General features: G+C 42.7%; 1 protein-coding gene across 1 annotated transcript in view; it reads right to left on the bottom strand.

Moving 5' to 3' along the window:
• NUAK1 (NUAK family kinase 1) overlaps positions 1-19,134 on the bottom strand; it is a 46,806-nt gene extending 27,672 nt beyond the window's left edge. The window contains exons 1-2 of the mRNA XM_039725230.1: positions 19,092-19,134; positions 18,518-18,981 (exon numbers count right to left, since the gene is read on the bottom strand). Coding sequence (XP_039581164.1) covers positions 18,518-18,981; positions 19,092-19,134 — 507 coding nt within the window. The remainder of the gene's footprint in view (positions 1-18,517; positions 18,982-19,091) is intronic.
• Positions 19,135-23,199: the final 4,065 nt, after the last annotated feature.

The following is a 23,199-nucleotide window of genomic DNA, read 5'->3' as shown; positions in this document are numbered from 1 at the left end:
GGGACAGCTGACACATGCAAAGTTAAATACATGCATGAGCACCAAGGTCACAGCTCAAAACTAGGCCATGTGAAGTTTCCCTCTGGGGATCATTACTGGCTGTGTGCACCAAGACCATCCCCAGAATCTTCTGCAGAGAAAGACCATCACAGATGGGATGAAATCACCTCCACCTGCTCCACCAGTACTGGTACCAGTCTCTGCTCAGAAGGAGGTAAAGAGAATACCCTCTCCAAAATCTATGGTACAGGCACGGGCTGTGAGTCTCTAACCCAGCCAGGCACCTCCAAACTACTCTGCACAAGCACAGCCCAAGCTTCACTGCTGCTCTGCCTTCCAGAAGCAGATAGGAAAGAGGGAACAGAACTTTTGGCTTCCCATCCCTCCATGAGTCAGCTTGCAGAGTGTGCTGGGCAGGAAGCATAGAGAAATAAATTGCTTTCTTCAAGGCTGCAATAAATTACTGGAAAAAGGATTTATATTCACTCCCTGAACTGGTGTAGAGAGATTATAAAGTATTTTCCAACACACTTCATGCTTCTTTGCTTTTGTTTCATACAAATAACTGGAATTTAACTATAAATACTTCAAAAGTATGATGGTTGCAAAGGTTTCTGAACATTCAGTCATATCTGTGAGAGAAATGTCTTTCTTCCTTTTCAAGCTTCTTGGCTGCTTAGCAGAGCAAAATGGTAGAATTTATTTTTACAGAGCCTGATCAAGTTCACTGTGTACAAAAAAGTATTTCCAGGTCTAAACATCTGGCAAAGGGCATGGCAGTAGGTGCCCACTTCTATATCAAATCTCCATGTCTGCTGAGTCACTGCTGGCATCATCATTTACAGCCGAGCAAAAAAAAAAGCTGTGTTTTCATCAAAGTGAAAATCTGTTTCACTTGATTTGAGGAAGTTGGTTCATGTGTTTGTTTTAGTCTAATGAACCTTTCTAGTCTAATGAACGTTTCCAGCTGAGTTGTGTGAATATAAATTAAGGTAGAACTAGCCATACTGCAGAGTCACAGATTTTTAAGTCAGTGAGTGCTGTAGCTGAGCCTGACCACTTAAATGCCACAAACCACTGACCCTTCCCCAGCAATTTCTGCATGCAGTACATTCAGACCCATTGAAAACAATCTTCCACTCTCTATTATCTAACAAGGCTATTTTTAGGACCATAGTGAGATATGAACTGTTTTTTTCCACCCAGGGAGGCTGTGACTTTTAAGCTGGTTCCAGTACTTGTACATATCACCCATGCTCGAACAAATTCCAATGGGCTCTTGTAATACTATTGTGGAGAGTCAAAGAACCAACATCAGGACAGAGAGCAAAGTTCCCTGAGAAAGGGAAACCAGCTTGTTGCCACTGAGCAATATGTCAGAAAAGCCGCTTAAAGAAAATTATTAAAAAACACTGTATTTGGATGAAGAGGGAGGGGAAGGTTAAATACACATAAAAATCTCCTTTCTGAAAGCTGTGAACTGAATCCATCCCCACCCAGCAATGGGAAGTGGGTGAGCCCAGCCAGTTTCACAGCTCTGCTTCCTTTCTTTGAGATTCGAAGGTGGGAAGTGAAATGTGCCAAGTGCCAACGGGGTGTGGAGGTAAAGAATAGGTTGTTCAACCAGGGGAGGTAGAGAAAGGGAGAGCAGAGGATGTTTGGGGGTGGGGAGAGAAAAGGTACATTGTTCTTTCTCCAGCTCCACAGAGCCAAGTAAGAAAGAATAAAGTCTGGCACCATACAATGTTTTTTCCAGGGGAGTCTCTGCCTATGGCTCTTGGCCCAGACATCACCAACGCAAGAGGAAAAGAAACAAAGCTACAAAATTATGTGGTCCCTGAGGTGGCTGCAATCAAATGATAAGGAGGGGGATGCTGGTAAAGCAGTTGCATTGAAATGGCACTTCCAGAGGTTGCACAAAGGAGAAAAAGGAAAGGCAGGGGGCGGGCTGAATAACTGTCTAATTGGCCTCTGGACCTTTCAGGTGGGAAGAAGGATACATGGACAGATATTATGGGGAAATGAAGCATCCAAAGGGTTCTGAAAAGGTATGCTTATGAGGACTTCTTTTTGTAAGCCTCCTACCACATGGTTATACCTTTGCTGTGTCCATTTGCTGAAAAAAGTTATCTTGAGATTTCAGCCCTGGGCCAGGCACAGTACTAAAGAGCATCATGCAGGATGTGTAATTCTAAGAACAAGCTTCTGCATGGTCATAGAAAACATTTCATGCAGTCACTGAAAAGTTGAAACAAGGCCACTGTGAGTCTAAGCAAAATTAGTGCTTGGCGTTCTGCAATCTGCTAACACATCTCTCAGAGCTCTCCCTTTCAGGGAAAGAGTAAGGTTGACACAATGCCATTGTTTCGGAGATTGTTAGTTTTCACATCCTAAAAGCCAGATCATCTCCATGGTGATACTGCCTGGGAGACAAGCATTCAACAGAATCCTTATTAATTATTTATCAGCAGCCCAACTCTATTGTTTGATATGCTGGCAAACTATGCAGTAATCGGGAGAGTTGCTCAAAGCAGTAACCGGTGCCATCTGCACCCAAGTGAGCCTTTGCTGATTTAAATCTCAGCTTCTGCTCATTACTTTGTTCCATCACGTTTGTTCATGTCATGGATGTTACCAAGAACAAAACATTGTTATTGTTGTTGCCAGCCAGCAGCTGCACACATAAAGGGCAATGATGCACGTGCCTCGATGCACCTCTCAGGTCCATGTGCTTGTGGGACATAAAGGTATTTTTTACAGCTGCTGCACTCTGCATGGTAACAGCATATAGCAAACATCAGCATCTCCCTGTTTCATTCCCCTCTTCACAATGTACCAGACAGATTATATTTCTAAAAACCAAAGCTGATGTCACTACTTGTAGAGAAACTCACCCTTGTGACAAGGCACTAGAAGCCCCGAGTCAGCGTGATAAATGTTAAATCAAAATTATATTTGCATAAGCTGAGGTACAATGCATCACTGTCTCTGGGAGAATGAAGGTATGATTACCTCAGGTTAAATTTTCCTTTTCTGGTTCTGCTGGATATAGTTGCTGCTATCATATCATAAATGATGATTCACCAAGTGGAGAAGAGGAATTAACTATTCACGAACACTCAGTAAGGGGATTACATATTCTCTCTAGTTCCTCCTTTATTCACAGAGAAAGATGTTTGTGGAATCAAGTTTTTATGAACAGTAGAAGGTATCAGATGAACACACTTATACTGTACGTATATAAAGTGGGTGCCAGGAGCAACATACAACACCCTTCCTCCACTTCTTTCCTCACCCCCTCATACGGTGCTTGTTATCAGGATTTGTGAGCACATTTCCTGAGTAACTACTGCCTAACTGGGAAATTTGTATCCCTTCATTGTCTGGTACCCACTACCCTCAGCTATGTCTAAAAACCTGGCACATTTACACCATGCATTCTCTGACAAATTTCTCTGGCAGACCTTTCTTCATTTAATACTGAGAATCCTTGCCTCAAGTCATGCGTGTCAGAAATATACCAAAAAACTTCTCCCTTCCCAAAAGATTTTTACACCATATTACTGAAGTCCTAAGTCATAGCACTGTTCAGTTCTAGAAGAAAGATCCTACAAATAACCACCATCCCTAGCAATAATGATGTGTTTCCCGTAGTGATACCTCAAGTTGACCCTTCTCACCCCTCCCCACTGTCCCAACAGCATGCTACCACAAACCTTCATCCACTTCAATCCTCGCTAACCCACAGCACAACAAATTTGCTGTGGTAGGAGCAGAGGTTGCAAAAGATTTGTTGAAAAGCAGAGATCTTACATGACCAGGTTATTAAAGATGTTTGCAACTGTGTCCTGTCAGGACTGGAGACCAAGGCTGGTCTGGCATCCTGGGAGAGTCGCTATCATGTGCAGACTTCACCCTCCTGGAGAAAAGAGTGGGACTACTTACATCTTCTCTAATACACTTCTAAATGTAACTCCATATCCTCCATATCATGCACAGATTGATGGAAGACCATCTTCTTTCCAATGTCTAATAACTCACAAATATCCCATCCAAATACTTTCAAACTTTCAAGAAAAGTTCATGCTTTGGCATGTAAGAAATTAGGTCTGGAAAGAAACTGGGGTAGGGGATTTCCCCAGGGCAGTGGATATTCATAACTGTAATTAAAAAAGAAAAAAAAAATGCTTTACAGCCTCAACTATGGATCATTCTCCTTAATAGATGTTAACCAGCACTGAATGCCACATTCACTCAAAAGATGAAAACTGCATTTACAGTTAACTTCTAGTGAAGTTGCCAAGCAGATGTTTATTTTTGGCTTCCACATTTACCAAAGCCAAATGCTACACTGAGTTGGGATTTCACAAGTCTAATTGCTTTTCTTCCAGGTTACAATTTTGTTGGAAGCAAAAAGGGGGGAAAAGGAGGGGGAAAAAAAACAGGAAAAAAAAAAGCTGACTTCACTTTTAAGTAGGAAAAAAACTGGTAGCATCCATTTCTATCATGTCTGTTTATATCATAGTTTAAATGAGGTTAGAATTGTGCAATCATTATTGATCGACTTCCAAATACAGCATAGCTCCATCCAGCACATAAGCAAAAAGAGGAAAAGTCACTGAAAGAGAATCCTGTGTCAGTCAGGCTTTTAAATTCTGCAAGTCTGTGTGTAGACTCTTTAGAACTAATTAAATTACTGGCAAGTCGGGATAAAGAGGACTGAAAGAATTCACAAGCCCCAAGTTCACTGTTCTCAATGTTACATGGGTATTACAGATTCACTCTCCAAAACCTGGAAGATAGATTTCACAGTAATTTTGGGGCTTGATCTCACAGCTACCACAGCTGCTGATGTAATGCAAAATGCTAACCTGAGGCAGCAGAGAGGGACTTTAATTCAATGTTGTTTTTTCATTGTGAGTAAGCAGTGAACCACACTGAAGTAATCCTCCAAAGTAGGAGTGCACACTGTTCAAGGCATCAATTTGGGGATGAAACATAAAACCAAGATCTTGGCTATGTCGTTATAAAAAAAGCCCTTTATGACTTTCTTAAGAAGACAGGTATAAAGCCGTGGTGCCTGGATCTAGTTCCAGTCTGAAAATTACACGGTCTCCTGTAATTCCTCCAATAATTTAAATTGGAAATGGGTTATTCACACCCTCTAAGCAACTGCTGCAAACTGTTACAATGTGCTGCTAAATAATGGTAACCTCAGCAGTTACGAGAGTCTCTAAAGTGATTTTACAGGTTTAGGCGAAAGGTACTACATCAGTGCAAGGCTGTAATTCACATTAAGCAAGGAAGAGGGTTAGACATTGTTTGAACTCTTAGAAGTAGTTGGTTTTTTTTTCCCCAAGAAGCCATCTCACAGCACATTTTCATTCATTGGTACGTTCTGCTTGAGAAAGTCGTGGATAAATAAATGCAGCTTGGATTATTCTCTCTCTTTCACTGAAGCTTCTGTGAGTTCAGAGAAACCTCAGAACCACTGAAAGTTTTGCACATCTTTACAATGCCTCTTCCACCACAAATGTGAAGTCAGCTGGTATTGTGGGGATCTTTTGATTCTGCTCTCCGGTCCTACAGTCCTTCAGAGAAAAAAGGGAAGTGCTGTTTCACCATAAGAATTAAAAGCACAAGGAAAAAGCCTGGGAAGAGTCTTTTTCAAAAGAAATGTCTGTACTTGCATGCACCACAACACTCATTAAAACCCAAAACCATACTGTTTGACCACCTGAAATTCCTAATTAACAGAACGGAATTTTTAAGTGTGAAGAGATTTTTAAAGCTGAATTTAGAGACTTTAGTATTTTTGATTTACATTGATGAGCAAGGATTCATTGTGCAAAGATGGTGGGCCACAGAATTATAGGATGGAGGGTGCACAGATGTGTTTAAACAGCAGAGTTGGAAGGGTTAATGACATGGAACTATCAGAAGCACCTGTATCTAGTATACTTTCCTAAACTGATCTAAGGTGGATCAAAATATAAACGCCACTTCCTGGTGGGAATCTAACAAACCATAAACCCATATCCTATCTGGAAAAATACTCTTGGAAAACAAAGCCTCACCCATATTATTTTGCTCTAGGGCTTACACATCGCTTTGCAATATTAAATTTGTTTTTGTTAACACACTGCTTCAGTATTACATTGTTCTGCCTGGACATTACCTATTTAATGGTCCCTTCTGGGAAGGGATCGTCTTAGAATTTATGATGGAATGTGGTGGAATTACTACAGCGGGAGGAAAGAAGTTTGCTAAGATTTCTTCCCCATCCGTCTCTGATTTCTGAGAAATGTTTACACCCCTGAAGGTAGAGGAACCTCCTGTTGTTCTGTTCTATTTATTGAAAATAAATTACCAGGGGCACCCTAATGGCTCAGGAGAGAGAGTAAAACAGGAACAGGGACACTCTTGCTTCCTGCAGCCAGTTGGGCTTGGAATGGATGTGAGAGGCTGAGGAATGAATTACACTTTCCTACAATTAAGTGGCTGGCGATCCAGCAATTCTGCACCCTTAAATGCATAATTCCAGCTTTCCCTGCTAGAAGAGCAGTTCACAACTGCAGGCAGTTGTTCTAAGCAGTTATGAGGAGACTTAACCTTGGAGGGGAAAAAGCACAATGCAATTATTTTTCAGGATGGAAAGCTTTTGCCTAGGAACTCCCCCAGACCCTGCGAGCTGCAGGACTATTGCCCCCTTCTTCAACATGCACAAACACCTTTTTTGGCATGTGTTTTGGCTGGAGTCAGTTGAACAAGCAAGAGTTATAACTCATGTTTCTGGGATCCCCTTGCCAGAAGCTAAGCTGTTAGGTAGTGTAACAACAGCAGCCCAGGCTTCCCACTTCATCCTGCCAGTGACCTTCGCACACACTTGGATATACCCCCTTCCTCAGAGTGAGGAGCAATTCCCTTTCATGCTGCTCGGTCCAGAAACTCATCTCAGCAAATACCACAAATCATGTCAGACCAAGCAGGACTATTAAAGCAGTGCTGCATAATGTGATTGCTGTCCACAAGGGACCGGACCAAGAGACTGCCTAACCCACTTTGTTTAACTTTTTAGTTAAACAATCCTGAAAGGGGAAGCTGCATTGCTACTCTGGAAATTACAACTTTAATCTCATTTGAACCACACATTCCTCAGTTAAACTGCAGAAATAATTCAAGAACCAACTCCCAAATAAGACATTTTTCTACATTTCCTGGAAATATATTATTTCCGATGCTGTGAAATAAAAAGCAGACTTATTAATTTACCCAGGTTAAAGTTCTTCCAGTAGTCCTACTAAATTCTAATGTAAGTCTAATTACTTGCATTTCACCAGTTTTGCATATTCACATTGCTCAAAGCAACACCACACAACACCAGTGGAACACTGATCGTTTCCAACTCAACCCCACAAACCATTTGCACATATTGCATTCATTGCTCGCTCGTGCTGCACTGCCCATGGCAGAAATCCATAGTGCTTCCCTGAACACAAAGCAAGCTTCATTTCCCCTCCTTGGGCATGCTTTAATACAGCTCTGAGGTGCCAGTTTTTACTGGGTTATTTAAACAGCATCTAGAGTTTTGCTGGGCAGATAAGAAGAATAACTTGGGTGTGCAGTAAAACAAAGATACAGCTCTTTGTGCCAAACATTCAGTTTATGGCAATACTTCATAGGAATTATTCCCCATAACAACTGAACTGTCATATCCTACAACTACATCCCAGGCAACCTCCCAGATGAACTCACTACGGCTGCTGTCTGATGTGCTCTACATACAAACATCCAGAACTAACCAGATGTTCTCTATGTAAAACATTTGGTTTGAAACATGCAGTTCTTCTTTCCAAAAATCCATTACATTTGTTTAATGGACTCGCACAGTTCAACTAAAATATCCTGGAGCAGACATTTGACTGCAACTCTACTCTACCAGCCCCATCTGCAAAAAGAAAAAAAGAGAAAGAAAGAAAAGGCAAATGAGAATGCTTTACATGATTTATGCTGTCTTTATGATCAGCCAGTTCATAAAATACAAGCTCTGGTCTACAGACAATAACACAAATCGCTTTCAAGTGTATTGTTTAGTCCTTGCCTGTGTTAAACAAATATTTCAATTGAAACAAAGGGCCGAACTCTACTCTTCAGCTTACAAGTGTTAACACAACTGAGAGCAGCATTTTACCCACGTACATCACAGGGGATGCAATTTTTTTGGTTTATGCTCAGAGTGAGTGAGTAATGACATCCAATAATGATAACCAGTTACATTCACAGTTGCAGAGTTTTCATCCAAGAAGGGCTTGAAGGAGGTTGAAGTACAGCACGAAATCCTTCTCCCTGATGAATTCCTTGTGAGCAATGCATAACCCAAAACGAGGCCTATCACAGGTTCCCTTAGACGAAATTTACATAATAAAATGCCAGACAGAATGGAGGAATACTTTGTTTTACTGAAACACTGGTACAAAACTCTCAAAGTGTACACAGAAAAAAAACCTGCAGTTGAAAAGGATGGTTAGTCTCTGCCCTGGATGCAAAAGCACTGCACAGTCCAGCCTAAAGGCCCTCATTCCTCCCAGGCTGGGCTGACACAATGGCAACCAAGTTGTATCAGGTGGTGCTCAAGAGTGATGAGCTGTCTCCAAGGCACAAGAGATGGTGGGCTTTTGAAAAATTGGCACCGTCCCTTCAAAGTGTGACTGAAGCCATGGAAGAGGACATTCATTTTAAGAGCAATTTTCCTGAGATGGTTATACCCACAAAAGGAATGGGCTGAGCACAGTGCTGGAGCTGTGTTCCACCTCAGCTCTCTCCCTGTCGCTGCACCACAGACTTTCTGGATGAACCTCAGGGAAACCACTCACCCTCCTGGAAGCCCAAAGCATGGCTGTAACAACTGGCTCCTACAAGAATTGGAGCTTAAACCCACAGATCATCATGTAATTGTCTCACCTCCTTTTAGTGCCCTGAAGAGAATAAAAACATGACAAAGGAAGTAGAATGAAGGATGCTATTGCTCATGTATAGTCCTGATTAAAAAGGTATCTTCCCAAGAGGGCAATGTGAACATCTCTCAGTTACACCCCTACACAAGTCAGCTAAGCCTGCATTGCCTCCAGCAGGTATTTACAGGAATTTTCCAGATTCCAGGCCACATGGCGTTAGAGTACATACCAGATGGGAAGGCTGCACTCTCCCCTCTTCTCCTCCCAAAGGCTACTTTATTTCCTCACACCAAAACAACAGCCCTCAGCTCTGCCCTGTGGAATCCACTGCACCAGCCATCCCCAGGCATCTCCAGGCACCCTCGCTCCTCCTTCCTGAGCTGCACTGTGCTGGGGAAGCCATAATGTTTGATTTGTTCGGAGTGGCAAAAATATGCAAATAAGTGACAGCTCTGAACACGTGCCTTGGAAGCTATTTCTTTAACAAATGCTTTGCTTTCTTCCCGTCAGACTTCTGTGCAAAGGACTCAACCTTTTTGTGTCAACAACAAAGCACCATTTAACAAAAATAAACATTTGCTTAGTTACCACACAGCTCAAAAAAGTATTTCTACCCAACCCTTATTGCTGTATTTTGTGATTTAAAAAATATTCGCATTCATTTTTAAAGTAACGCTTGTACCTCAAATAAAAGGAGATATTTTCCAACATCAGGCATTTAATAGAGATTAGAAATACCATCAGAGATCAAATGGCTTATTGTGTACAGGAAACATGATATGAAAGCTTTGAGATCTCCATCAACAGCAGGACCCCAATTTTTCTGATCTACCAAGGAATACCTAATTTTAGTCCCTGAAAAGATTTTGGTATCTTTTCACAGGAACAATAAATCATTATGTTTTAAAGCCTAATGTCCCTTAACTAGTGTCTTTATTCTGAAGCTGTGCTGCTCAAGGCCAAACACGCTGACTCAGCTCCACAGCCCAGCCAGACATTAAGATAATTGCAAGTCCCTCAAGCCGCCAGACCTCAGAACAAAGACACTGCTCCAGCCTTAAGTCGTCCCACATGTGGCCACTGCGCCAGAGCTGCTGAGGGGCCCTGGGATCACCAACATTCCCCAGGAAGGTGCAGCAGACCCTCCCCTTCACCAGGCTGCTTCCCAGGGCTCTCAGGCACCATGCTGAAGGGGTGGTGAGGTGAAGTGGGAAAGGCTGACAGTGAGAAGGGAAGGCTGAGGAGGAATCCAGAAATTAACAGTTACATTAGGAGCATGTTAAACTCAGCAATCTCAGCTGCAGTTTTCTTAATACTTATAAAAAACAAGAACTGCATTTATTTTGGGATTTTCGTATTCACCTACAACTGGCCAGGATGGTTTCGCACAGGCCAGCCATGCCAGCCCCTTGTCCCACAACTGCTCTGTGACTGGATTTTTTTCAAGTGAAAGGAACCACCCATTAAAGTATTTTATTGTCTCCTCCATTGGTAAGGATAGAGCCTGGAAAAGTCCATACTTGAGCAAGACCCAGGACTTCCATCACATCATGGACCAATGGCAGCTTTAAGGACTGATAGTTCATAAACCATCAGAGCTAAGGAAGTTCCATCCGTCTTTGGAGAGCTGAGGGAAACAATGAGCTTATATCATGCAATAGTTTAACAGACTGAATCGAGGATTGACCCATGGTTTGTAGTTGAAAACAGAGAAATTACAGAGCTCAAATAAGAGTACAAGAACCATGGAAGATCAAGGGGTGGTTACAACCTTGTCCCCTCCATGCCTTGCAGCACACAGCAAAGGTTACAGGAGGGCCTCCATGTCTACTGAACATCTGGCATTTTTGGTGTGCGTCCAGGATGTTTGAGGGGTATGGCCAGACACAGTACACACACAGAGCACCTCACCCAGCCTTTGAGCATTCAAAGGTCTAGGATCCCCTAATTTATACAACATACTATGCTGCCTGTGAAGACACGGTGATAAAATATATTCTGTTTAAAAGTAGATACTTCTCAAATCATAACTTGCAGATGCTTGAAGTCTTTCATGTGGGTAAGACAAATGAGAGCCATAGAGACTGATTTTGTAGCCAGGGAGTACAGGAAGCAACAGCAGGAGAACACTATTGAAAGCCTGGATACACTTATGGCTTTAATGAATTGGTCATCAAATATAACAACACACATATGTGGATTTTACCTTGCTTTGTAGTTCGCTCCCCGCCCTTTGTAGTTCCTCCCCCAGCTATTCCCCATATATCTAGCAAAGTGAAAATTATTTTGAGTTTAGTTTATTAAATGGACACACATGGTACTCACATCTGCTGGAAGATATTTGAGGGGAACACTGACAAATATCATTTACATATTTAGTTGGAGACCTTTTCATCTGAGACATTTCCTGTGACATATCAACTATCCTAAGTAAATCGACCCATCAGTGCTAATGACACGAGGTTTTTCTATAAAGTGTCTGGTGCACACCTGGGCAATTTAGGGACAAATTCTGACTTATGGAGGAGGCAAGAAGGACATGCTCTTGTAGGTCAGAGATTCCCATGCCAACGTGCCCATCACTGGTGGCGTGCAAACCCCAAGACGGGCACTGGCTGCAGGCTCCAGCCTAACCCAGGGTCAGGAGCTGCTGAGGCTCTGGCCAGCACTCTGAGGAGCCACCAGTGGCTTTTGCTATCCGTGCTGTGAGCTCCTATCCCACCCCAAGCCTGGAGGCAAACCTGCACCTCTGGCTTCAGAGAATCTTTCAGAGCTGTAGCAGAAAACTTTGTTTGGCCCTGCTTTTTAGAGGAAAACATACAAGACAACAGTAAGGAGAACAGTGTCCTGCACAGCAAGAGGAGGTGCTTTGACATCAGCATCCCAGTTCATGTAGATACATGATAGTTCATGTAGTACATTAGTGTGTACAGGAGAGAGACTAGAACCAGGCAGATGCCCATGTCAAACCAAAGGTCATCAGCCAGTTTCCAAATGCCTGGTACGTAGCTTTTGGAAACTTGTCCCATAGGCTCTACATTTGGATAATTATGGCTCTACACATGTTCACCTGCTGGCGTTCAGAGCTGATATATCCAGAGCTAGTTTTCAACCCACACATTTGTCATTCTTCCTTGGGACTGTTGTGGCCACGGTGTGCCTCCTCCCAATTCCTCACTCCAGCAGAGACTCTCTAGTTACTTATTTACCAGACAAAACACAGACTAACTACAATTACAGTTCTGTAAAGAATAAACAATTGTTCACAAGAACGGCACATTCCACATGGTTTTATTCAATATGTATGACCCTGAACTACAATATATACAATAACTGCCTCCACATGGCAAATCCACACTGTGGTTCCTAAAAATTAGTAATAATTTTTAGAATACATGCCACTAAAAAATGCAGTACATTTTAGCAATATCTAATGGAAGACTTTGTACAAGCAATTTCCATTCTCTTGTGTTCTCTAGCACATGGTGCTGTGAAACCATTTGTAAAAACACTTAGGCAATTTATAGTGTTTTTAGCTGAAAGCTGCATTAAAAGCATTGGCTCAAATTCTGTTGTGAAATTTCACATGTAGAGGGAATCATGCTATGTATGCATCAAGCCCTGTTCATTAGTCTCACTTTCCCATATTAACCCTTCCAGAAAGGAATAAACTGAGACACAGGAAAGTTAATTATCTGCCCCAAATTGCTCAATCCAATGCAGGAGAAAAAAAATAAGGCAACAGTCTCTTGGAAACTTGTAATTGTTTCACCTGTAAGGAAGTGCAACATCATTGAGAGAATTTCGCTTGATCTTTACTCAAAGCTCAAAGAACATGCTGTTCTTTAATTTAATAAAAGACTTGACAAACAAATATATTCAGATGACCCCTTACTGGCTAGTCATTAATTCAGACTTTCATACCATTGACCCATACTTCCCTGAACAAATCTGCTTCTCCCACAGAAATTCTCAGTGCAGAAAACCAGTAATCTGTTCTAGTGTCTTTCTCCTGATGACCTTCATGCTGTAATCAGTTATTTCTGTCTGCGCCCCTTAGTGTTAAGGTCTTCTTTGGCATTTCAGTTATCCAAGTGTTTATATGAAGACTGCAGCAATTTGATACAACCAGGTAGTAACTCCTATGGTAATAAAGCCCACAATATTCACTGTGAATTACATTAGAATAATTCCAGTGGGTTTCTTTCCATTTGCTGCTTTTTTTTAAATCACAGTCTTGGAACACATCTAATAGTTAAGAGTGGAACAAATAACAAATTAACAGCAAAACTATTTTCAAGCCCATATACTCTTTCCAACTTCTATTCATTCCAGATCTAGAATTTCCATGCATGCAGAGGATGACCTGAGTTTCACTAACATGCCTTCAGCACCATGAAAACACTGTCCAGATTTAGTCACATTACAAGTCCCTAAAGGAACTCGGTTTGAACATCTTAAATAAATAATTAAATACATACATACAGACATACATACACGCGTAATATTTAGGTCATATGTTTTGCAAGAATCCCTTTTGCCCTGAAGAAGCTCAGGCCCCACGTGAGGGTAGCGTGGCAGGAGAGGTGCCCGCAGCAGCCACCACAGGCTGCACAGACCCTGCTGGCAGCTGCCAGCCCGGGAGCAGGGAGCAAAGCCGCACGCCCCGCGCGGGTCACCGCGCTGGCACGCACAACAAAGCGGGAGCCAGCCGAGTACAAAAGGGCCAGGAATGGAGACCGAAGCTGGATGTCACACAGGGACAAAAGACCCGGGTAAAGAGAGAGGCCAGGAGGCAGGACAGGCTGAGCTCTGCAAGAGGAGGGTGTCATCCACGAGATCCTGATGTTACATAGTCTACATGTCTGGACAAATCAGATACTTGGTTGTGCACTCAAAACTAGCTGAAACTTCTGCTGATTTTGGCTTTAAGTGGCAAGTTTTTCATTTCTCATGTATAAAATGGGGTAGTAATACAAGCCATTGTTATACAATTGAAATGTATTATTAGAGCTGTGGAAGCCACCTTCACAAATCAGGAACCTGCTAAGCGAAGTACTGTACAGACACTTTGCATCACATCAGCATTGTGTAGATACTTATTCCCGTGTCTGCCACAAAGGAAGATGTCTTAGTAAGAGCAACAAAGAACCTTAAAAGAAATAAACAGATTCTGTGTCAGATTTGGACATTATCCTGCAGAAGATGCACACCAAGCAATGAAGATAAAAATCAACGTGAAGCAGTGAACCAAGCACTAACTGAAGAAATTTTTGGGGAAGAAAATGGAAATATATTATTAAGGATTAAAAAAAATCACATGTATCAGAGGGATACTCACATTTTCTGTTATATTGGTAGCACAGGTGAGAGAACAAATGTTTCACCTGGCTTTCATTGTCCTCAGTGACCCACAAGCACATCCTGTTACAAGGAACCCTTAAAAACCACACTCCAAAAAAATGGCTGTGTGGCAAACAAGGCCTTAATTACTGCCATGACAGAGATATCATTATTGATATTCACGTTTTGTTGTGATATGGAGAAATACAATCAGTAAAGCAAAAGCTCTCCTTTCATGTAATCTGTTCCTTTCCCGGTTTCAAAGACCCTGTGCAACCCTTCAAACTCATCAAGAAGCAGACCTGTTTCAAAGCAAAAATTTGCACTGCAGTAATAAATAAAAAAATTGGTTGCTTTAAATTTTGAGGGTTTTTTACAGGATTTTGATCCAGAAACCAATTTCATTTGGCAACATCCTTCTACCTGCACTTATTATGCAAAAGAGATAACACACAGCAGCCACCACACATAACAAAAAAATTGGTTGCTTTAAATTTTGAGGGTTTTTTACAGGATTTTGATCCAGAAACCAATTTCATTTGGCAACATCCTTCTACCTGCACTTATTATGCAAAAGAGATAAATAACACACAGCAGCCACCACACATAACATGCCTGTCCAAATATGCACCATGTGCCTGTTTTCATGTTGGGCTGCTGCTTGTCATCAATTCCCAAAATAATTAACTTTCTGGAAGAACGGCTGGAGGAGAATAGTGCTTCCTCCACCTGCTGGTGAGGAGGAAGAAACGATGTCGTGGCTCAGGCAGAAAGAGGGAGATGAAGGAGGAGGGGAGGCAGGCTCCTGCAGCTACTCCCCATCACCTCCCAAGTGCAGCCTAGGGAGAGAAAGGGAGACAAACTTCCTGGCTTTTGCAAACGGCAAACAGAAAAAACCTATCAGTAATCTAAATTCGCATTCTAATGACTGTTTACTCCAGTAGAATCATTTACCCAAAGAAGAATCCAGCAGCATTTACCATCTTCATGCACCATGCACAGAATCAGGCAGAGGTGGTCAATACACACCTTAAATAAGGCTGAAATAAGTATAACTGTGGATTTCTTGGCTAACAAACATTGAATACACAACACAAACAAAAGTTCCGTTCTTTGGTTTAACATGTGCAAGATGACAAGTGGAAAAAACACCCACAGAAACATCAACATGAGTGTTACTTCACAGGCTTGAGATATCATCTCTTCATCCTTACACTTGCTAACAGGTGCCTTAATTTAAAATGTCGTAAGTTACAACTCTGTATACTGAGACAGCACTAATGAAGAAACCTTGCTGGCAAAATTAGGCACCTCATACATCATATACTGGGCAATATTTTAACTGCTCCACGCAGCATGCAATACTGTCTGTAGTCACTGTGGTAATTAACGCACAAATTCATCTAAGTTGTTTCCAATAACTAACCAAATGTATCATACAATCTACCCTGGAGCTTTATGGCAGGAAACTTTATGATCATGTCCCTCTGCATTACAAGACCAAAAAGTTAAAGTTAAGAGGAATAACAACTCGAATAAACCCGTAACCTGCTAACACATGCCAAATACTACTTTCATTTAAGTCAACAGAAATCCTGCTATTGATTTCCAATGGCATAGGATTAAAGCACATCTGTACTTTGTGTTGAACTGTCTTCTCACCTTGGTTTTACTTTATTTACCCAAACCTGCTAGTTTATTTCATTTCTGAGCTCTGTTTATACAGATGACAACAAACCCAGAGTTTGTGCTTCACATTAAAAGCCTGGCTAATCACGCAAACCTCTTTATTAAATTCCATACAGCTAAAGAAATTCTTGACAGACAAGAGAAGTGGAAAGGCTAAAGAGGAGAATTGCTTGAACAAGACTGATGAATGGGAACACAAGGTCCAGCTTTGCAATCTGTTACCATTCAGCTTCAAACACCTGCTTACCACTGAGTAAAGAAAGCGATGATCAGCTAAACCAGAGTAACAGAGTAGGAAGCAAACCTGGACAAGAGCACCTTAGGACTCTTGCTGCCAGTTGCAATAGGATTGGCATTGGACGTGGTGCAATGGACAGTGTCAGCCACATCCCCTGCTCTGTGCATCCCCTGCTGGACACGGCAGCATCTGGTCCAACCTGCTCATGGACAGGGCAAACACTGCCCCTAATAATAACTGAGAAGAGGAAAGGGAAGAGAAAGAGGGGTGGAAAAAACAAAGAAAAACTGCCCCTCTCTGATCAGTCATCTCCCATCAGTTCTCTTATCTCACCCATGGAAAGGAATCAGTGTTCACTGTAACAGCCAGACAAGGGAACTGTCAGAAAACAAGAAGCATTTTCCATTCACCAAGACCTGGCTGGATTCCTGACGACTAGCTTTTATTCTGCAAGCAGACAAACTGTGGATATTTTACATACACTCACAGATGTTACAGTTCAAACAGACACGTTACACCAGAGCTCGCCTGCAGACTAGTTAATAATTACGAAGTGCCACACGCCAAGGCTTGCATTACTCCAGTAAAAAACACACCCTGGTAAGGACTTGTTCAGCTTCTACATACCAGCTGATACAGCGAATGTTACATTTTTATTGCATTTAAGATTCTGTAGGTATTCTAATTTTCACTCTCTCCATTTCAACATGCCATTAGCCATATAAATTTAGTTCAGACCATAACATCACAGTATCCTTTAACTGTGCAGCTGAAGGGCTTGACAGTTAGCAAAATATGGAAAGACCTAGTATATTTTTATGTTTTGTTAAGTTAGATGAGACACACATCTATCTACTCCACATTCTTTCCTCTGTGAGAGCTCTTTCCAAAGCCAAATCTCATGGTACATTACTGCCCCCCTTTTTTGTTAATTTCTCAACTCCTTGAAAAGAGATATTTTCAACCTATTTGCTTATTTACTATATTTTATAACGCAACTCAAAACTAATCTACTTTAAAAATAATAGTTAGCATATAATATAGCCCTGAAGCTTTTGTTAGCCTGAAGTTGTAAAACAGCCAAGACAGCAAACTTTAAAAATCATGGCCTTAGAGTGAGCATGTGCAGAGATGTCCATCTCTGGTTTCTCTTTAGCCAGCCTCCAAATGAGCTAATAAACTGAAAGCATATAAGATATGACTCTACAGCTTGGCTGGAACATTCATTTTCACTCTCGACACAAAGACATTGAGCTGCAAAGTGTTCCTTATTAAAGTCATAGCATCTGAAATTTCATTTTCTGTTTTACAGATCCTTCTGCCTGTGGGTGCATGGTGAGCTCCCCAGCAACAGAAACGGAAACGTAAATGTAACATCACCAGGGAAATGCCTCACTTTTAGATGAAGTCTAGTGAAAACTCATACAGTGCACTTTAGGACAAAGAAAAAAACCTCTGTAGAAAACCCCCTATTTCTTTAACACAACAATGCCTGCCTCTCATTCCCCTGCCCTCTGTGGATAGTTACGTATTTCTGGGAAGGAAAAATGACAATAATTCTGACTAACGTGAACATGGCTTCAGTTGCATTTCTGCAGCCGGCTGGAGCACTGAACCAGTGAGGAAATGCTGAAGCTGAGTTATTGCTGAACAATCCCCGGGCTGCTTGAAGTCTCAAGCCAGCCGACACCACTGAGCAGTGAAATGCATCATAAAAACCAAGGGGGTGGGCTGCAGTCCCTGCAATTTTTTTAGGTGTCAGCAAAGTTCAGCTCACAAAAGTATGAGCGAATCACAGCACTTTTAACCAGAGAAGCAAACGTTTTCCTTTCTGACAGTACTTTGTGAGCTGTGCTGGTTAGCCAGAGGATGTGACAGGTTTGTCCAAAACGTGAATTTCCACTGGGCAGAAAACTATTCATAGTGGACACGCATGTAAAAAAAAAAAACAAAGAAAAAAAAAAAAAGTCATCCAAATTTTCCAATAATAGCACATCCCTCCAAAATGTACCAATGCACTACTGCAGTGCCTCTGCCACCCCTGTCAGATACAAGTCTCTCTGCAGGGCTGGCACGCTGAACAAAGCCGCGGACCGCAGGCACGGGTGGGATGCAGAGCGGGTCCCGCCTCGGCACCGCCCGCCAGCCCCGTACACAGGACGGGGCTCCTAAGGGGATGCACCCGGCCGGCTCTGCTCCGAAATCGGCGGTGGAATATGATCTTACATATACCTGTATATAAAAGAGAATATATAAGAGAAAGAGGCAGAGAGAAGCCGCTCTGTTGCCTTACCACTCTGCCAGAGAACCTCTCGATGGCCCGCTTGACTTTGCCATAGGTGCCTTTGCCCAAGGTCTCCTGCAGCTCGTAGCGATGCTTCAGGTTGTGCTTGTGGTGATGCCGTTTCACCCCCTGCTGCTTCCTCGCCGCCGTTACCTCCGGAGACGGAGCCGCCCGGACCGGCTCCTCCATGGCCGCCGCCGCCGCCGCCGCCTCGCCGCCGGGCGGGCCGGGGCCGCAGGAGGGGCGGGGGCGGCGGGGATCGCTGCTGCGGGCGCTGCTTTGTGCGCCGAGCGCACGGGGGATCCGCCGCGGCTCGCCCAGGCCGCTGGAAGGCGCCTCAGCGCGGCCGAGCCCCGGGCTGAGCCCCGCGGGGCTGGGCCGAGGCCAGGCGGAGCACCGGCCCCGCGGGGCTCGTGTGTGCACCTGCACGGACGGCGGGCAGGGGCTCGAGAGAGCCTGCACCAGATACAGGTCTGGAAAGATTTTCAGAAAACTTACTAATTTTCTCCATTCTCCATTCAGTGGGCGAGAGTTTCCTGTAGGGTTTCCATGTTGGTGGAGCTGGCAGAAAAACTCGGCACACCCAGGTGCCGCCTGTCCTTGGCATGGGCAGGCACTGTTTGCATGCTCCACAAGGTTTTTGCCAGTGAGAAACCTTCCTGGGCCCAGTCCTGCTGTGGTTGACTTGCAAATCTGTGCCAAGAGCTGAGGAACACCTTGTGTCTGCTTTCGGGATCTTTGAAGTACAAGGAATGCATTGGTTTTATGCTTTCTTCATTTTAAAGTAAGAATTATTTCTTTCAAAGACAGCTTGAAAACTTAAACCAACACAGATATACAAATTTTACCAAACTTAAGATGAATCATATACTCTCTTCAGAAAAGAAGCCATCCCCAAGTGCATAGCCAGAGAAGGCAGATGGTCACTTGTAGCAGAAATAGGAAATTTGCATAGGGTGGAATCACTCTGGCATTCTCCACTATGGCCAGTTTTCTGGAACAATACACTTTCAAGTGAGAGCCCTGGTTCAGTGTCTCTTCCCCACTGACTGTTCTTAAGGCACAGATTACAGCTGGGGCTGCCTTCTCTGCAAAGATAACACACAGACCTTTTGAAATCCTGGCTTCCACTTTGTGGTCACAGCAATATCAAGGCACAGAATTTCAGGAACCAGTAGCCCCATCCCTCTGGTTTGCTGGGGGAGTGTTAGCACAGAAGCTAATCCATGTGCCAGACAGTTTTACTGGCTGGCTCCTGCAAAGGCTCAGGTCTGTCAAAGGCAACTAACTATGGAGTGTCAAGGTGATGGGGTGATACCCAGCCACCAGCTTTGGTGAGGATGCTTGTTTGGTTCCTCTAGCTCACTGGGCCTGTGTGTAAAGCTGGATTTCTGCAAGGTTTCTTCCTGAGACCGTGAACACACTGCCCTGAGGTTGCAGCCTTAGCTTCTCTGACTTGAACTTGAAAACAGAAGTTTTTCTGTAATTACATCACTACACCTTCATTTTAGCATCAGCAAAAGTGTCCAGCTGGCTCAAGGCAAGTCTGCCTAGTGCAGTACCCCGTTCCTGGCAGGAGTCAGCACCATGCCACAAGGCTTGAAAAAGACAGAAAGAATCCTGCAGCATTCAGAAGAAACATCTCCTATGCTGGCTTCTTGATCTTTGGAAGCCCGATATTGATTGAAGTCTGGGAGCATGAAATTTAACATCTCTTTCACAGAATGCACCAGAAAGTGGCTATTGCAAAGCAGGAGAGGTAAGGGAAGCTTCACTCTATTACCATTAAAAAAAAAGTCACACGTTTTCTTCCTGTAGCCCCTTCCTTTATCTTAAATGTGGAAAGCACAAAAATTCTGTCGCCTTCTCTTTGTAAGGAGCAAGATGACATTTGTAGCTTGGAGGTTTTTGTTGTTTTTATGCTCTGAAGTGCTGTTGCATTCCCCCCAGCTGGCGCAGAATACATGATGCCTGGGCTACCTGAACATGCAGGAGAGGGACAGCAGGACATCTGCTACTGCCCTGGCTGACTTCCATGCCCCAGTGTGAAACCCACTTACACAGCTCTTCTCACATTTGAGGAGGTGCCTCAAGAGACATCCATGTGTAGGAATGCGGGACAGACCTGCTGCAAGTAAGGACTGGCACAGGGGTGGGAATGCAGCAGGAGGCAGGAGGGACCTAGGGTTGGGGCTGGCAGCACAGGGAACATAAAGGGTGCCCTTGACTGCCAGGGGAAGTGAAAAATTTTCCTGGCGTGTGTTCACCTCTGCGCAGCTTCACTTAAGTAGATTAAATCAGAGTCCTGCTCTTGCTGGGTGCCAGGGGTGCAGCAGTCTGTCAAGATGACAGTGACAACTGTCCTGGTGGTTTTGCATGTCCGGTGCAAGCCCTAGTCCCACCAAAGAGGGGAGCAGCCCGGGTCCTGCCCTGACCTGTGCCAGCTGATGGGTGCTGCAGGAGCAGTTCGGGGCTGGCTGGGGCAGCAGGGGAGTGTCCAGCTGTGGTTGTCAGATAGTCTGGAAGCTTCCTTCAGACTGAAACTCAGTATAGCCTGTATTCAGGCCCTTTATACCTCTTGAATAGCAGAAAAGCATGAATGTCCATGATGAAAAGAGGTTTCATTATGTTGTACTCATGAGCATTGTTAATATCCCTTCTAGCTGCTTGGAAGCATACATCATCATTTTCATGGAAATCATCAGTTTCAAGGAAATATGTCATAAATCATTGCTATATATTGGATTGTGACTGGAGAGATAGCATAATAAATTACCAGAAACTCCAAAATTAAAACTGCTGAATTTGTAATGAATTAAGCACATGTACTAACTATGGAGCATAAGAAATACCACTTTTCCTTTTAAATTTCTGTGCTCTTAAATGTGAAGCCAGTGGGCATTGAGCAAATTAGATATGTAAATTGAAACTGGACAAAAGGAACTTTCTGTGCTCATGTGTAATAGCAATGATAATTGAAAATAATGATAAATATAGAAGTATACATATGTTTGAATGTATCACCAGTGTACAGAGATGTTTCCTTTCAATTTTTAGCAATTCTGTGTAAAACATGTAGTGTTTCATTGTTTCTGAGATAAACATTTGGTAAGAATTTCAATTCTTTGAGTTTATAGACACCACTAGGGAATTCTTCATTTCTGACAGTATTATTTTACATAACTGCTTTTCCTTATTCACAAAAAGGAATTATCCTCCCATTGAAACCAACAGACTTTTGCCAGCCAGCTTCAAAGGAAAGAGGACGAGGCTCTAATTGGCAAAACAATATTGGAGGATATGTTGTACCAGATCTAAACTATATAGATTATCACAATAACAACAAAAAGCCATTTATTTCAGGCAGTGAGTCCTGAAGTCAGTGTGCGTTGGAAAAATGATCTTAAAAGATTGCAACATGCGAGCAGCAAAAAATTATTATAACATTTATTGCAATTTTAGGATTAATTTTACCATGAACTTTCAAAATAGCACAACTTATTTTCTATCTGGCATAGAGACACTCAGGATAAAAAAGCCCACTGGCTTAATAGAACTCAGTCAAATATTTAGGACTCCTCAAAAAACTGACAGCTTCTATAATGAGACATGAATTTCATAAAGCTGATGTTAATTTATTCCATGTATTGGGCTAAATAAAAACAAAACACGACAAGATTTCAAAGATACTTGCTAAAATACTTAATTTACCAACTGAGGCCAGGTACTCTCTGTGCAAGTATCATGCATATGGCAGCTTGGTGAGATGGTGTCACCTGTACTCAGACCTTTTGCTCTTGAGCATTCTCCAGTGTTTGTGAATTGTTTAACAGTGTTGTTATCACCTTTACACAGATTGGCTTCCAGGGGCTGTCAAAGAGCTGGAATATGTTCCTTGGCTGTTCCCTACACTGTAAGATAGAGGAAAGAGGAGAAATGAGTACTAAAGGGATTCCTGGATGCAGTGGACATGTGTTCTTGGATACTAATATGCTGCTCCCTTAGGTTTCAGTCCTCTCTGCTGAGCTCTATACAATTGAGTTGCTTTGACAGCTCATGTTTGATGATCAAGCTCAGTGTGGGTGTATGCATTTGCTGGACCAAGCTTTAGTGTTCAGCAATGTCCAGACTGCAAATCTAGAGATTATATGACTTTCAAATCATTGGAAGACACTGGTAGGTGAAACTGGAGGACGTTCTCTCAATGGAACTATCTCTTCTGCCTTAAGTACCTGCGTTTTGATCTGATGAAGTGAAAGCAAGTTAATGTGTTTCACTCAAGGACAGGGATTATCCTTTAGAAAGCAGTGCTGGCAGAGACAGCTGGCATCCATCTGGTTGCTGTGGCAGGTATCTGTATATTATCTACCCTGGCAGATCACATCCAATCCTTGTAATTGCATGCTTTATGAAAATTGCAGGAGTCAAAAAGTTCAGGATTAAGACAGTAATGCTGATTTTCTCTGTAGTGAGCCATATAAAAAAATTGCCTTGACAAGTAGTGGTCTTTTGAGGTGTGTTTTGTTTGCATCCAGAGATGTCAGTTCACTGTTAAAACAATACTTCAGTCAAGTAATGATCACTGACAGGTCCCACATTCAGAGGTTATAACATTAATCTAAATTCATGTGTCTCCTCTTGTTCTTTGATTGATGCAAGAACTCTTGAGATGTCCATGCAGTAAGAAGAAT

This window comes from Passer montanus, unplaced genomic scaffold (assembly GCF_014805655.1).
Source record: "Passer montanus isolate IOZ18808 unplaced genomic scaffold, ASM1480565v1 scaffold55, whole genome shotgun sequence".
Taxonomy (NCBI): domain Eukaryota; kingdom Metazoa; phylum Chordata; class Aves; order Passeriformes; family Passeridae; genus Passer; species Passer montanus.
This window is presented reverse-complemented; position numbering and strand designations above follow the sequence as displayed.